This window comes from Coptis chinensis, chromosome 2, assembly GCF_015680905.1.
Source record: "Coptis chinensis isolate HL-2020 chromosome 2, ASM1568090v1, whole genome shotgun sequence".
Taxonomy (NCBI): domain Eukaryota; kingdom Viridiplantae; phylum Streptophyta; class Magnoliopsida; order Ranunculales; family Ranunculaceae; genus Coptis; species Coptis chinensis.
The window spans coordinates 8396307-8411451 of NC_141457.1; the positions used below are offsets into that span (position 1 = coordinate 8396307).

General features: G+C 36.8%; 2 protein-coding genes across 2 annotated transcripts; both read right to left on the minus strand.

The window, feature by feature from the left end:
- Positions 1 to 5163: 5163 nt before the first annotated feature.
- On the minus strand, positions 5164 to 9807 carry LOC147514696 (protein LIKE COV 1-like). Its single transcript, XM_086584736.1, has 6 exons — positions 8871 to 9807; positions 7456 to 7508; positions 6597 to 6706; positions 5862 to 6029; positions 5560 to 5784; positions 5164 to 5463 (listed from the first exon to the last, which is right to left on the minus strand). Exons 1-6 carry the CDS (start codon positions 9024 to 9026, stop codon positions 5348 to 5350), a joined length of 828 nt encoding a protein of 275 aa, XP_086440862.1. The 5' UTR covers positions 9027 to 9807; the 3' UTR covers positions 5164 to 5347.
- A 142-nt stretch (positions 9808 to 9949) lies between these two features.
- Positions 9950 to 14144, minus strand: CAP1 (cyclase associated protein 1). Its single transcript, XM_086584728.1, has 11 exons — positions 14121 to 14144; positions 13715 to 14014; positions 13480 to 13639; positions 13343 to 13407; positions 12690 to 13008; positions 12278 to 12425; positions 12041 to 12150; positions 11834 to 11889; positions 11695 to 11751; positions 11375 to 11518; positions 9950 to 10316 (listed from the first exon to the last, which is right to left on the minus strand). Exons 2-11 carry the CDS (start codon positions 13988 to 13990, stop codon positions 10230 to 10232), a joined length of 1422 nt encoding a protein of 473 aa, XP_086440854.1. The 5' UTR covers positions 13991 to 14014; positions 14121 to 14144; the 3' UTR covers positions 9950 to 10229.
- Positions 14145 to 15145: the final 1001 nt, after the last annotated feature.

Here is a 15145-nt window from a genome sequence, read left to right on the forward strand (position 1 = left end):
CGATGTGGTGGATAACCAATGTGGGACTATCTACTATGCACTAAAGTGGAGAGAACACATATGGTTCATCTCCTCCACTTTGCACACACTCACAAGTATTTCGAAATACACTTAGAGATTCCAACAATCCCCCACTATTTCAAAATACTAATAGTCCCCCACTATTTTGGAATAGGATATTACAAAAGAAAAGGGTTAACGAAATGCCAGAGAGAATCGAAAAACAATGCATAAGATATTGGTGCTTTTCGGGGCTTGAACCGGTCGAGGGTAACATGTCTTATAATACGTGAAAGTGGTGGATTAAAAATCTTTGAACCAACATTCCCTTGTAGTAAAATAGAGGACATGCACCCACATTGCTCTTTCATTATATGCCCTGTTTCAAGGGTGTTATGCTTTTTTGGCCCCTCATATTTGCTGTGTTCCATGAATGCTCTAGAGTATTTGCCCGTATACTCATAAGAACCGACCCAGTTCTACATTCACGTAGGTGGATATCCATCAAGTGTACATTGCAGTTAAAATACACTATCTCATTATAAAATGGACTATGGATTCCAATAAGAGTAAAATAACTCATCCTTACTCATTGCAATTCAAGTTATACAAAGTATACAAAAATGCTATCTAGTCATAGGGTGGGGCGCCTCAAAGAAAGACAATAGCATACCAGAGTTTAATTTAGGTGACTTGTTTTTCCCTTTGAACCTAATTCATGGGATCTCCAATCACATAGGTGGGGTTGCCCATTGTAAGCCCTCTATCTAAGGCAAAAGTCCCATCCCCTCGACGATATAACCACTTGCCTCCAAAGAAGTGGTGCGGTTAGACATGTGGCCAAACTAAGTCCAACCTAACATAATCTCTAGCATTTGCTTGATTAAGTTATATCTCAACTTACATGTATTCTTTTCCCATTGCACATAAGATAACATGTCTTAGCTATTGCAATGAGACGGTTTGCAAAGCATATACACATCGAGGTCAAGTTTTAGAGCCAATGAGAAGATTTGCCAAGAGGTTGCTAACCCACTCAAAGATCATCACATGCCTTTTCTAAAGGCGATTAGCTTGGATGATATCCAAGACACTCAATTTCCACCAAAGGTAAACACATAAACATTCTTCGGATCCGGTTTATAACATATTACCCTTCTAACAATGATGGAAATCTACTAAATATCGAGTCCATAATCAATGGCTCGCTATAGTACTTGGATAATCTGACAATATACATCAAAGTTCCTTATAAGGACACAATGAGTTATCAGCTCAGTATGCCATTAATGTAGGCAATGTCATGTCTCACATACATTATCCATCAAGTACAATTGGCTACCAATGATATTGACATATTTAGTATGAGAAAACACAAGGAAATTATTTTTCATAAGATGGATATATGCCACAAAAGGTGTTAACACATGCTTACTATCATAATACCCATACTTTTCAATGAAAAATATTTCTACTAAGTGCTGTAACAATATAATGAGACCAACATGAGTTTTAATTCATATATTCACCAGTCATTCAATTATGTAGTGCCCGAAATTCCCTTATACCATCCGGCCGGTCTGGTTTAAGGTACGCTGTGGCCTTCAACCATATTCAAACGTCAACATCTTGACAACCTGAATATAGCGATTCTGAGAAATGAGTTTAACAACATAATAAACTATCATTTTCAATGACGGTTTATGACGTGTTTCAAATAGGAATTTCTCTGTCTCATACACATTCTCAATGCTAGCACTCATGATATTAAATCATCTAAACAAAGAGAGATTAACACATATGTCTTGCTTTGCTCTAAAGAAAGTACACATTTTTATCAACAACGGTACTTTGACATCCATATGACACTAATATGTTGTTGAATTGCTCATGCCATTTATAGGCTTGAATCAACTCATACAAAGATTTAACTAAATTGTATACCTTCACTCATCACGGTACTACTTGGTATTGTAGTTCCAAGACAACTACTCAACTAGAGTCTTTAGAATTACGTAGAAGAAATTCTAGTTATATGAGCAAGGTTTCAAAATAGTATAAATCTTGTCTCGATTGAAACCCCCGGCTATTATTATTAGCATTGTATTTTGCAATACAACTATCACGCTTTTAGTTTTCTCTTGAAGATCCAATTCAACCTATAGATCCCCCAATAAATCAAGAGTCCGGTTTAGAGGAGTTGTATCCTTCAAAAAGGACACTTCTCATGCATTGCACAACTTCCTTATAGGTTAATGAATCTTCCTCAAGAAACATATAAACATCATCACCGTGAATGGTGGAAATACTCATTGATAGTCTTCCAAATTTCTTGTGCAGAAATAATGGGATTATCTTATGTAGTTCATTATGAACATTCAACCACTCTATGCCAATTTCTCAGAAACCACAACCTCAAATAAAATTAGCATATAAGACATTCAATAATAGTGTGGTATCTACAAAATTGTTATCACTCATGACAACTGAAAACAAACATCACTATTATGAGTTTCACCAATGAATATCTAGTAGATAATTCTAGGTCTCAAAAAGACTTCTTTTAGATTCATTCACAATAGCCTTGGCAAGACACCCCCCACATTTTGAAGCATTTTTGGATAGGCCCAAGACCTTTCCATACTTTGTAGTTCAGTGTCTTTCCAATTATCTTGTGAGATGAACTATGGTAAAACAGTGTTATGCATATGGGTCACCACCCCCCACAGTTCAATAGTTACTCAACATAATCAAACTTACATGCAAAACACATTATACCGCTACAAACACTAAAAGAAACAACAACAATAAAATGCACTCTTATGACAAGAATATATTTTACTCAAGTCTATGATTCTGGATCATATAAACATAGTCATATTATGTTCATGTTATCTATATGAAAGGAAATCCACAAAAGATTCTAATGAATCTTAAAGAATAGAATAATCAGATGAAAAGGGTTTTACCCGAGATAATATCATTATCATCCTTCTTTTCATCATTCAACATTCCAACTATCATAGGGAGACAATCCACGCACTTGTACATCACCTTAGCTATTTATCCATAGTCATATGAGGATAATGCCTAATAAGACAATCCACAAGCGTTACATCTCTTTGTCTAAAATAGTCACTAGAGGATATTGTCTAAGAAGACAATCCATAACCTTACATCTCCTTGACTAAATTAGGTTTAGGAGGATATGATTGTTTCCCATATTGTTTCCTCTCGTAGACAACGATACTCATTACTTAATAATATATGACATGGTTAAACTTCATGTCAATGTTAAATAATGCATTCATGGCAAACATGGTAAATATCATATCATAGGTTGGGGAAAAGTAAACTTTTAACTGTACCTCACAACAAAAAGTATACGATATTTAAGCAAATCTAGCATTTGAATATGCAAAACAACCGAGGACTTCACCTCCTCTTTTTACATGAGCTCAAGCAAGATAGGATACCCTATTAACAAGACCTCAAGTACTACCACAACATCTAATGGCTCAACCCATTAATGTCTTCAACTAGAAAAATTTACCAATAAACTATTATCAAGTTTAAAGTAAATCCATCCACGATGATTAATATCCAAAACTAGCATGCTATACAACTTTAACATATGCTATATTGGATATATGCTACAAGTTACTTCATCTAACATGTATTTTCACAACAATACAATTATAACCATCGTCTAACAACACGTTCACTCAATAAAGGTAAGCAATTTATGCATTGAATACATTATAATTACTATCCAAGATTTGAGTGTGGTTGATATTAAATATCTTAAGGTCACTCTTAGACCATCTACATACATCTACATATGTACAAAGAAAATAATATCAAACTACTTCTAGTCAAACCAATTAATTCCTCAGTGATAAACACGTATAATTTGTTGACTAGGTTATTAAAGAAGTTTAAGCTTAGGGATTTCCCTCCTAAGAAAAACTAGCATGCAACTCAAGGCAAGAATATTACCATATAATCAAACCAAAAGAATTGCAAAGAGTGAAAGAATACGATACCTAACCGATTGAAAAATCGGATTACCATATTTTCCTCCTAGAAAAAACAGTTCAAAAGAACTGTAATTCTGAACCAGCTCATGAAGAATTGGGTATCAAGCCTTATACCACTGGAAAGCTCTTTGAATCAGCTATCTAACACAAAAAGCGGATTGCAAAACCGAGCTCTGAGCTGAAAGTTATAGCAGTTTCCGTAAAGAATGACGCAGCTGTCAAAAAGACGAACTTTGACGTTTTTCTTGATAGAAATCTCAGATTTGACTCCCACAAACGTAGGAGTAAATTCTACAACCATATAGGGTTTGATAAACCACAAAAGATCAATAAATATTCAATCTTTAATTGGCTTCCCTACCAAAAACGAAATTATTAGAAAATTTCTAAAATCATAACCTAATAACACAAACAATAACTCAAAGTAAAATACTTATCTTTTGATTGTCATATTAAAGCACTTTTCTTTGTTCTACTACAAAACTCTTTCCTTAAGATTGTTAGAATAGTTGTATGAACACAAAGAACTAAAAGTAGAACGTATGAAAAAGATGAATGAAGAAACAAGGTGAGAAGCGGGAATAACCAAGGCGCGGATTAGTCGTCCTTAAGGAAAGATTAAGCCCCTTCCAATGGTGCGTAAAGGCAACAAGCATGCCTTCCTCACAGATTCAATGGTTAACAGCGGCGACTTTGCACTAGAACGGACTACCCTCTCTAAGCAAAGAATATAACTCTCTCAAGCGGCGGAAGAAGAAGAGAAGAAGAAAAGGACTGGTTTGAGTTTTACGTTTTCTCCGAGTTGAGTTTTCGATCAAGTCTCTTTCTCTATGGACTCCACAGTCCTATTTATAGAGGTTAGGAGGAAGAGAGACCAACTCCTAATAGAACACTTGAAACTTCTTTGCCAAGAAAAAAGGCAAAACAAGTTTAGGCTATTGGTCTAACCACTACCCACAACAGTAAGCCCAAGCCCAAGCCCGAACCCAACCCGATGTGGTGGATAACCAATGTGGGACTATCTACTATGCACTAAAGTGGAGAGAACACATATGGTTCATCTCCTCCACTTTGCACACACTCACAAGTATTTCGAAATACACTTAGAGATTCCAACATTTATTACTATGTGTTCTCGTGTCAGTCGTCAAGATGGGGGAACTTCGACCATACTTCAAGGCTCTCGGCATTCAGACTTCCAACTATTTTCTATCGTGCAGCTCATTAGTGTTCACTGAATTTCGACTTTTAAGTTGACAAAATTCCTCCAGGAATTAAAATCCGAAAAAGGGCAACAAATTCTATCATTACACTTGTGGAGCTGCGAATATTGGGCTTCGGCCAACTCTTGCTGCCATAATGGCCTCTGCATCTATTGTGGTCAATATTTGAGGTATTGACATGCCTCCAGAAATAACAATTTCTGCATCATAGAGTAACCAAAAACCAGTTTCAGCAGAATTTTTGGAGAAAAACATTCTGCAACTAATTTTCCGACACATCGTAGTATCGTTCTTACCAATTCCTTCACGAACAGATAAATTCGGCCTCATAATATCATTTGAGTGAACAAGGAAAATGTCTCCAATGTAGAGGTGGTTGGAAGGTATATAAACACAACATAGCTCCTCTTCCCCAGCACTTCTCCGAAGAATCACTGTTGATGTAATAAAGCCAAACGCATATTCTCCAATACGTGGATGCCTAATTAAGGCCACCTCTTTGAAGGCATGGGTAGTCTGATCTGCAAAAGTGCTATATAAAGCTTAATAGCCTAGAATCATGAAAACTGAGGCTAAAAACTATTTTAAGCTTATTCACCTGGTGATATTGCAGCGCTAATTTGTTTTGAGGCTGTATAAATATAGCTTACAAATGGCATTTTCTTAATGAACCATTCTCCAAGACCAAGAACTGAAGCGCCCCACCATGAGGACATGAACACACCGACTAGGAAGATAAAAGTGAGAGAAGTGATGAATCCAAGACCTGAGTATAATCACAATCAACCAAGAATGAAAAGTTAAATATAGTTTCATGCTCCAGAATTCATGCTTGCAATACTCAACTTCACTAGGAAATCAGTCTCTTGACATCAAGATATCGTGTTCCTAGCTTTTGTACCAAGATCAGAGAATCCTGTTATCATCAAGATCCCTTTCTGGTTGATAACGGTACTATTGAAAAGATTTTGTCTGGTTCAGCACAAGCAGACACACCTTTGCAAGAGCTCATCCGTAGTTCTGTACTCAAGTCTCCCTGGAGTTGTTATGTTTTCTATGGTCACATCACAATATCTTAGGTCATAAGTCTAATATTTTTTTTCCAGTCATTCATAGGTATGAATTTAATGTAGCTGTCGTTTACAATGACTTGTTTCAGTTTTAGGTAAATCCCACAGATCAGCTAATATATCGGCAAAGAGGCTGATACAATTATATTTCCAAACTAGATGACCATTAAGCTTTGCAAGTAAGAAATGGACGTTAAAAAGTAGATGGTTATGATCCTGAATCAGCTTTCTCATATAGAAAAAAGTATAACTCGAGATTTTACCAAATAAATGGATCCCAAGCTGAGTATAAACCGGGGAGAAGAAACCATCCACAAAATGAACGAATCCCCAAGTGATGTAGAATGTGATGGCTATGGGAAGAAGAATGACACTGCAACACATTGACAAGAAAATTACACACCATCCTAACGTATATAGTGACAAAATCAGTTGGAACTTGTTATAACAGGAACTTTCTAAAAGCAAACTAGATGAGTGAAACAAAAAGAAGAATCACACTGAAGCTACCCAATTACAATTCTAAAACCAAAAAGATTAATTGGGAAGCCTCATTTGTTTTCACATAGTCCATGTGACGCGTACAGCGTCAAATGAATTTTTTCTCATGATTTCACGACATTTATCAGAAGAAAGCTGCTCAAAGCAGTGGACAACCAAGGCTTGAAGATTGTGAAGTGAACCTCTATGAATGATATAGCTTAAACTGTGCGTAGGTCAAGGCTTGAAGCAAAGTTTCACTCCGCCGGGGAAAGTTACTCCAAGATGTTTTCCTACAATAATTTAGTAACTTATTGTGACACAGATCCACTAGAAAATTATGGACCTTACTCTGAAACTGCACAGTTTGACGACACATCAAATGGAAATTGAATATTACACAAGAGTATTGTTGTCAAATGGGGAAACTAGATCCAGTGAAGGCCTTTTACATACTGCAGTGACGCAATAAAATATCCTCCTCTGATGGAGACGGCAGATAGCTAAGAGAGTGAGTATTGTGGATCATAAAAATGGCAGGGATTCTTCTTGGGTTATCTCCATGGTCCATAACATTTTCAGAGATGTAAAATACATATGACTGAAAGGAAAAGACATAAATCTGCATGGTGAAGAACTTACCATCCTGTCATAAATTTCTTGGACAGCCAGCTCCTAATGACTTTGGCAAATGCCTTCATAATTACCAAAAGAACAAAGCTTGTATGAAAAAAAGTTGGTAAGAAATAATTTATGTACAAAAGAAAGTTCATGATAAAACAAAATCGTCAATTGCATGCCAAAAGAATACATGTTGAATGCGTGGACCATAGTTTTACTAAAATAAATCTAACAAACAAAACTGATGAAGTTGGTTTACTATCTCCGTAATGAATCCCACAAATAGAGTTTTTACTAGATAAGCTGTTTCTCCCTACAAAAGCCTACTAGATAGCACAGGACTGGGAGAACTAGTTTACAGGGGGTAAGATGATGATGTTGTATAGAGTGACTTAATATAGGAATCAGTTCATCTTCGGGATATTAAAGTATGATGTTCTCACACATGAAAGTCCAAAGTGAACTATGGTGTTGTTGGGACTTGTAAAATTTGTCAATATCAGGTATTTACTATCCATCCCATCCCATATTCACATTTAACTTGTAAGGCACAGGACATGTGTTGGCCTCTGTATATAGGTATGTAGAGTGCCCGCACTTAGCTACATACCTGAGAAATGTGACATCATAAAATTACATATTTGTCTAGGTTCCGCTTGTCTGCTATTGCAATGTCGATGACTTTTCTAGTGTTGGGAAAACATTATTGCTTCGTTATATCGTCATATTACTTAGATGCAGAGCTCGTCACTAGTGTTATCACTTCCCGATACTGTATCGACAATTTTTATCAATGAATATTAATCACTGGTCTAGTCAACAACAAATAATACTAGAGCTGTTTTATTCCAAAGAACTTTTATCTACGAGAATGCAGTTGAATTATTAAAAAGATGTATACGTTAGAGTACTTCTTATATTCGAAACATGTCATAAATGTAAGGCTCTTGAAGTACTAACAATATGCTAGATTGTTAACTAAAATGCTCAAACTACACTATTACATAGTTCAAATCAATTATCACTACCGTTTGCTCCAATTCTCCCCAATTTCATACCGCATTTCTTTCCATTCATCGAATAAGAATATCTAACCAGGGACACACTGGCCTGTTAGGAGGTTTATGTAGGTATCCTACATGATCATTCAAACTTCAAAGAGCGTTTTCTTTGATTTTATGTTTAAAGCATCCCGCATTTTCGTAAGAAAGGTGTGTTCTAATCTACTCTCAGTTTATTTCATTGAAACCAATCGCCATATCACTCAACATGAACATGGAATTTGCAACATCCATCTTCTTAATGAGTTTTATCTACAGCAATGCATAAAGCTTCAAATAAATAATACTAACATCATGGTAAATACAACATTGATTGAAACAACATTAGTAACGTAGAGTAAATATTGATAGGAAATACAATAGAGAAGGACATACTTCTTTGCCTGTGGTGTGATGAAGAGAAGAAGGCAAGGCCACGGAAGGTGCAGAAGGAGCAGATGGTTGTGAGTCATCTTCTTCAGGGATGGCTACTCCTCCTCCTACAGCTACAGGTATCAGAAGCTCTAGATCCCTCTCTCTCGTTGTTGCCATCCTTTTCTTTGCCCACTCCCTGTTCTCTCTCTCTCTCTCTCTTGGAGACTAACCAACCTTATTCTTCTCAGACACTTGGACACTTGGTAATGTAACCGAAAAACAACCCTTCCCTATCATCTACTCCATTGGCGGAGTAAGCTTAACATACTCCAAGTTTCTTTTCTTTCCACGTAAAATAAACATATTCCTGGGCTTCTGTTTCAGGCGGATTTTTAGTGCAAAACCCAGTAAGCCATTGATTGCCCAACAGCTGGAGGTTGTACAGATTGTTGTGCATCTTGAAATCTTGACGCACTGTCTTCTCTTGGACAAGACTCAAGAGAACCGTAGTTTTAGCATAGGTGCCATTACTTAAACTCTAGACATCAATTAAAAATGCCAAAAAGGTGACGGTGGCTGAACACTAAAGGAAAATGCAAGTCTTACGCCGATGAAATATTCAAATGAACTCTAACATGATTTTTGAAACTTCCAAGATCTCCCAATTTCTAGTCAATCCTCTACTTATAAGTAGCAATCTCGAGCTTTTTAATAATTGATATAATTTCTAGCTCCTTACGAGCCTGATTCATAATCTTGGACCTTCCCAGCATAAACATCCGTACTTCGTGTTGAAAAATCAGTTTGGGGTTTAATGGAAATCAAAACTTATATCTAAACCCTATCTTTTTCTTGGTCCCGACTCAACACAATTTCAATGCATTAGATGGAGTCAAAGCCAGACTTGGGCCTCTTCTAGTAGTACAAAAAACACGGAACCAAATATAATCTAAACAGTCTCCACTAGCTGATGCAATATAGATTGCAAACACATTTTCTTCTCTTGCATAAAATATGATGCTAGGAAACAAAAACACAAATACTGATGCAAAAATAAGTATAACAGATTGATACGTAAGTGAGACTCGCCATACAAATCATTGAAAAAAGCAGAATGAATATCAAATATGACACTGGTTTTACAAATCAGTGAGAAAAGAGACCCAAAGAAAACAAAAAAAGATATCACCAATTACAATGGCTTCAGAACAACCAAAAGAATAAGCCCCACGCAGATACAGAACATGTATCAACAGTTCAACACTCACCATATTACAAACAGAAATACCAAACACAAAACCACATTTCTCAACTTCCAGGAAAATAAAATAAGGAAGAGAAAAGGTCGGAGCAAAATCCATTTAATACTGGTTTTCATGATTATCCACCGGAGTGTGATACTGGAGATGTCATGAACTGACCATCTTTAAATATGTGAACGAACTGCTGTGGTAACGAGTGCTCTCCCTGCAAGAAAATACATTACAAATCATCTTGGTCACAAAGGCGAGAATTTTTTTCATATCTATGCTAAATTTCGGTGACAAACATGATTTAATGTATAACAGATGCAAAACATTATCACTGATCCTATTCGAAGTTGCATATTCATTTGTTCACTCTTGGCGAACTTGATGTTAGTGTCCACCTGTGTGTTGATCTGCAGATGGGTAAACATCACGCCTATGGCTACGTTTCATCTTCAAAATTGTTGGAATTATGATGTTAATGAATATCAATCAAAGAGAGATTCAACAACTAAAAGAAAGATCGATTCTTTAAGAGAACCTCTTGACTCACTAAACTCGCTACCCATTAAAATGATTAATCTTCCCTAAGTTGAGTAATAATAAGTTGACATGCCAACGAATTTCACTACCCTTACCATCTCCAACACGAGGAATCCAAGTACAGAGGAAATAAGGATGTACCGATGTAGAGAGTTATATCAATAATATCAAGTGGTCAACATATGACAGTAATAACATTAGGTGTGACCTCGAAAAGGTCGTTTTACATGAACCAATTTTACAGAATCTATACCAAACACCGATCTAATTCTGAACATTGAAAAGCACTTGCGAAGTGTTGTGGTTTTCCCTTGTCAGTTATTGTAACCAGTTGAAAAATCTAAGACTTGAGACAAGATCACCAAGAAACTAACAAACACCCGACAATAACAAAAGATAAAAAATAAAAGAAGAGATACCAAACAATAAGGGTTTGTTCAACTCGTTTTCCAGAAGACACAAGGTAGACGTGTAGACACGTTGGGAGAAATTGAAATCTCTGAGAAACACAAATTCTTTAAATTGTGCTATATGCCTATATAAGCTTCCCCACTGTTTTGGTAGGATACTTAAGCAGGATCTCCCGATGGTATTTCACTCTTTGCCTCCTCGTATTCCCTCTCATAATCTCTCCAATATTTTAGTATTTTATCCTTTACTATAAACAATTGGTGCATTTCCTGGAAAACGAAATCAAAGCACCTAAAGTAAATAAGTAAGAAAACAAGCCCATACCCAATCATCATCAGCTCCTGCACCAGGCACTAATACATTAATTTCACTGGACTTGGCTGTTGTAATAGAGGTCCCCAAAGAATCTTTGCTTAGATATAATTGGCATCCTGCTGTATTGTCCACTGAAATTGTTGGTGCTGAACCCTGAGACACAGTCACATAACATCAAGTTGTTGCCAAATCAAACTCAAATCAGTACACACTATCTTCCAATAATACAATTCAAGAAAAAAACTTTCATCTGAAACTATGCAGAAAAGTAAGGTCATAAGTAGCTCATTGATGGGTTCCCATAACATGTTTGGTCAATAAAAGGATACCTGGCATTGCACCTCAACTCCATTGCAGTTCACAATCTCACAAGCTGCTACAACATCCTGTTTTTGAAAAGCCAAGATGTTAGAATAGGAATCCACACAAAAGTATAGCTACTTTGTGACTTCAAGCTCTTGCACTGACCGTAAATACAATCCCCATTTTGGTGCATTTGTCAATTGTTATATTGTTCACTTTCCCTGCATAATAGTAGTCAGTCATTAAGTATATCTGCATTTCATAATAAAGCCTTCATAGAAACAAAACTTTTAAAAAGGATGCCAAGCCTTGTCAAGTAGTAAGTAATCTATAACTGATATACTATCAAGCTAGCAGAAATGTAACAGTTACCCTGTATTTGCAGAACAGAATCTTTACATCCAAAAGCATACACAGATTGCTTAGCATCACAATCATCAATAACTAAATTCTTCCTTCCAATTTGATTCTCAACCACCCACCTGCAAAATATGATATCGAATTCCCATGAATGACAAATATAAAGAAAACATCATCTTTTGACATAGCATACTAATTGTTAGAGAAATACGAATTACTAAAACCAGATCATCCAGTAAGCATACTCACTTGCGACCCATTTGGAGCTCCAACTTTGGAGGCCCGGCTTTAGAGAAGGAAGGTGAACTGGTGCGAGTTTCTTTACCACCGGCACCAACAACACCAGTTCTATCACTGTGGTTTTTTGTTTTCATATCATCTGTTATCTTTCTCAAGCCTGGTATGCAAGGAAAAAATTCACAGTCAAGATATAGCATGTGACTAAATTCTAAGTTACATTGACAAGGATATGAAGTGTCTGACACGACAAAATATCAAAAAATGAGGAATATCACATACAATATGTGTCCGTCCGTGTCCGAAACGGGGACACGTGGATACGTATCCGACACGGATTATTTTTAAAATATGGTGTGTCCATGTAACATAGGGCATAAAAGTAAACAAAATCCCACAATGAATGAAATCATTGCTTATTTACCTTGAGTAACAGGCTTCCCTGAACTGATTTCTTGGAACACAGCAGCCATCCCTTCCTTTGGGCGGGATGATGAGGCACTAGAAGATTCAGAGCTGAAAAGAGATGCTGGCGGAGGAGGTGGAGGAGCAGGAGCACTTCGTGGAGAAGCTTTTGGCGGTGCTGAAGGGGCAGAAGTAGCTGTTGTGCCGGTAGAACTCCACACTGGACCCAAAGGGTAAAAACTCTTGACATAGTCTCTTAAACCAGGTAAATAAATTTCCTTCAGAGCTTTAGCCCATTCCACATGATTTGGGTCTTTGTTTCTATACTCCACAAGAATCTGAGTCAAATAAGCAAGATTAACGGAAATCCATTAAAGTGTATTGTCCAAGTTCTTTCAACACTGGAATTATGAAACCCTTTCTACCCCCTTCTATTCGTCGTTATATTTGAACGGAGTCACACACACACATCCTATAATTCTATAAGAGCGAGCTTACTGACGTTGTCCACATCCTACTCATGAAGAGGATATTGATTTACAGCTCAAGATTATTTATTTGTTTATCTAGGATATCTCAAGAGAAGATCTGACAGACAATAGTTTAAAATTTTCAGATTCTTAGTTTCTATTGTCATATAGTAGTCCAACATACCGAGAGAAGCACACATACCTTGTTATTGTAGAATTCCGCCATTTGCCAGCTTTCCTCGACATGAGCAATAGGAAGGCTCATACCTTGAAAAAAATTAAAACAAAAATATAAAAAAAATTAAAATAAAAAAAATTAATAAAGTAGGAGAGTCCCACCGCAATCTTTCCCCGAGTAGGCAATCCAAGCTAATGCTGTGAGACTGTCAGCTGCAGCTTTCAAGTGGTTAAACAAATCAGATCTTCTCCCTTCTGTAAGTGAATTTGCTTTCACGATAACTTCATTCAACGGTTTCAGAAACTCAGCCAAATCGGGCTTCTGCAGCAATTTGAAAGTAAATGAGATTAATCTAAAAAACTGAATGAAATAAATAAGAAAAAACAAGGAACGAACCTTGGTTTGTTTAAGTTTGATCAAAAGCTCTCTCTGAACAGAAAAGGCTTCACCCACGATCTTAGTGACATCCACAAGTTTGCCACCAATCTTTTCCGCAACAGAAGAAAGTTCACCCAAATATTGCACCATCATTTCGTCAAATGCTTTAACCGACGGATCTAATGATGATTCCACATCATCATCGTCATCATCTCCTCCACGTGCGGAGGATAATGACATTGATTCTAAACGAGTCACTGCCGATTCCAATCGTCGAATCAGTTTTTCGTCCATTTTAGTTTCTGGGAGACGCCGAAACTGCAAATAATTTATATTAAATAATATATTTTTAGCAGCACGTGTTAAGCGACAAGTACAGATAATCTCAGTTGGGAATTCTCTTTGGTCACCCATTTTAGCGTACCTGGTAAGCTCGTATATAATGCGGGATGTGAAGCCGAAATGGTGTCCGACACTTTTTGTCTCTTTATGAGTTTTGTTTTTTCTTATTTTTTTTCCGTATAAATTTTATTGATAATGATAATGAGTTTTACAAATAATTAGGACAAAAGTTTGCGGCTGCAAGTCTATTTTGAATGGCAAATCCTATTATCTTAAATACAAACTGTTAGAACCAACTGTCATTACGTTGCAGTCATAACTTTCTGCAATCTCTTAAGGAGCTCAACACATTGTTGTGCTAAGAACCCGAAAATATCGAAACTGAACGGAATGAAATAATGTTGGTTAGCTCTACAAGCCTCCTCGTGTTTCTCAATCTTTCTTGCCACTGCTCTATTAGCTGCTTTTTCCACCTCAAAGACTCAATTCCCAAGTCCTACCAACGTAGAGGCTCTAGTTACATCAACACATGCATGTCTCCCCTCAAACCAACTGTAGATCAATATAATACATCTGCAGGCTAAAGTGTTGATCTTTCCACATTCGGATCAGTGAGAAAATTCACGGGAGCCTCCTTATTCACTTGTACTCCAGCCCTCCAAAATGCATCACATAAAATATCTCTGACATGATCATATCGGAATTTGAAACCTGTAAAATGTCTATAATGTGCGGCATGGTCCCCGAAAACATCTAGTGTACTATTTTTTCAAACAGGGCATAAACCACCATCATATTAGAGTACAAATGAATCATGAGACGATACCGGAGAGTAGAACGATACTCCACCAGCGACATACGCTGTCCAAGTCTCTCCATCGGAATAGCAAGTAGAAAATCCTTTGCGTGTTCTGACTGCAAGCATCCAATGACTACTTTCTGACGAGCAAGTAACACAAACTCCCTTTCAACACCAACAATAATCTTACCATAGAACGCTTCCACCAAAACTTTTTGTGGTTTTGAAGGGACGACAACATTCACAGCTATAGAACTGTGGTCAAAATCGGATAGACAGAGACTCAATGCATTGCTAGTAACATCAAG

What these genes read in the sequence shown, in the direction of transcription:
- LOC147514696 (XM_086584736.1), bottom strand. Translation starts at nt 9,026, where the DNA reads ATGGCAACAACGAGAGAGAGGGATCTAGAGCTTCTGATACCTGTAGCT. An exon ending in ATCACACCACAGGCAAAGAA is followed by an intron (nt 7,509 to 8,870) that starts GTATGTCCTTCT and finishes GTAATTATGAAG; the next exon opens with GCATTTGCCAAAGTCATTAG. An exon ending in AAGAAATTTATGACAGGATG is followed by an intron (nt 6,707 to 7,455) that starts GTAAGTTCTTCA and finishes AATGTGTTGCAG; the next exon opens with TGTCATTCTTCTTCCCATAG.
- CAP1 (XM_086584728.1), bottom strand. Translation starts at nt 13,990, where the DNA reads ATGGACGAAAAACTGATTCGACGATTGGAATCGGCAGTGACTCGTTTA. An exon ending in AGGGAAGCCTGTTACTCAAG is followed by an intron (nt 12,426 to 12,689) that starts GTAAATAAGCAA and finishes CTTGCATACCAG; the next exon opens with GCTTGAGAAAGATAACAGAT. An exon ending in CAGGAGCTGATGATGATTGG is followed by an intron (nt 10,317 to 11,374) that starts GTATGGGCTTGT and finishes ATTTTCTTGCAG; the next exon opens with GGAGAGCACTCGTTACCACA.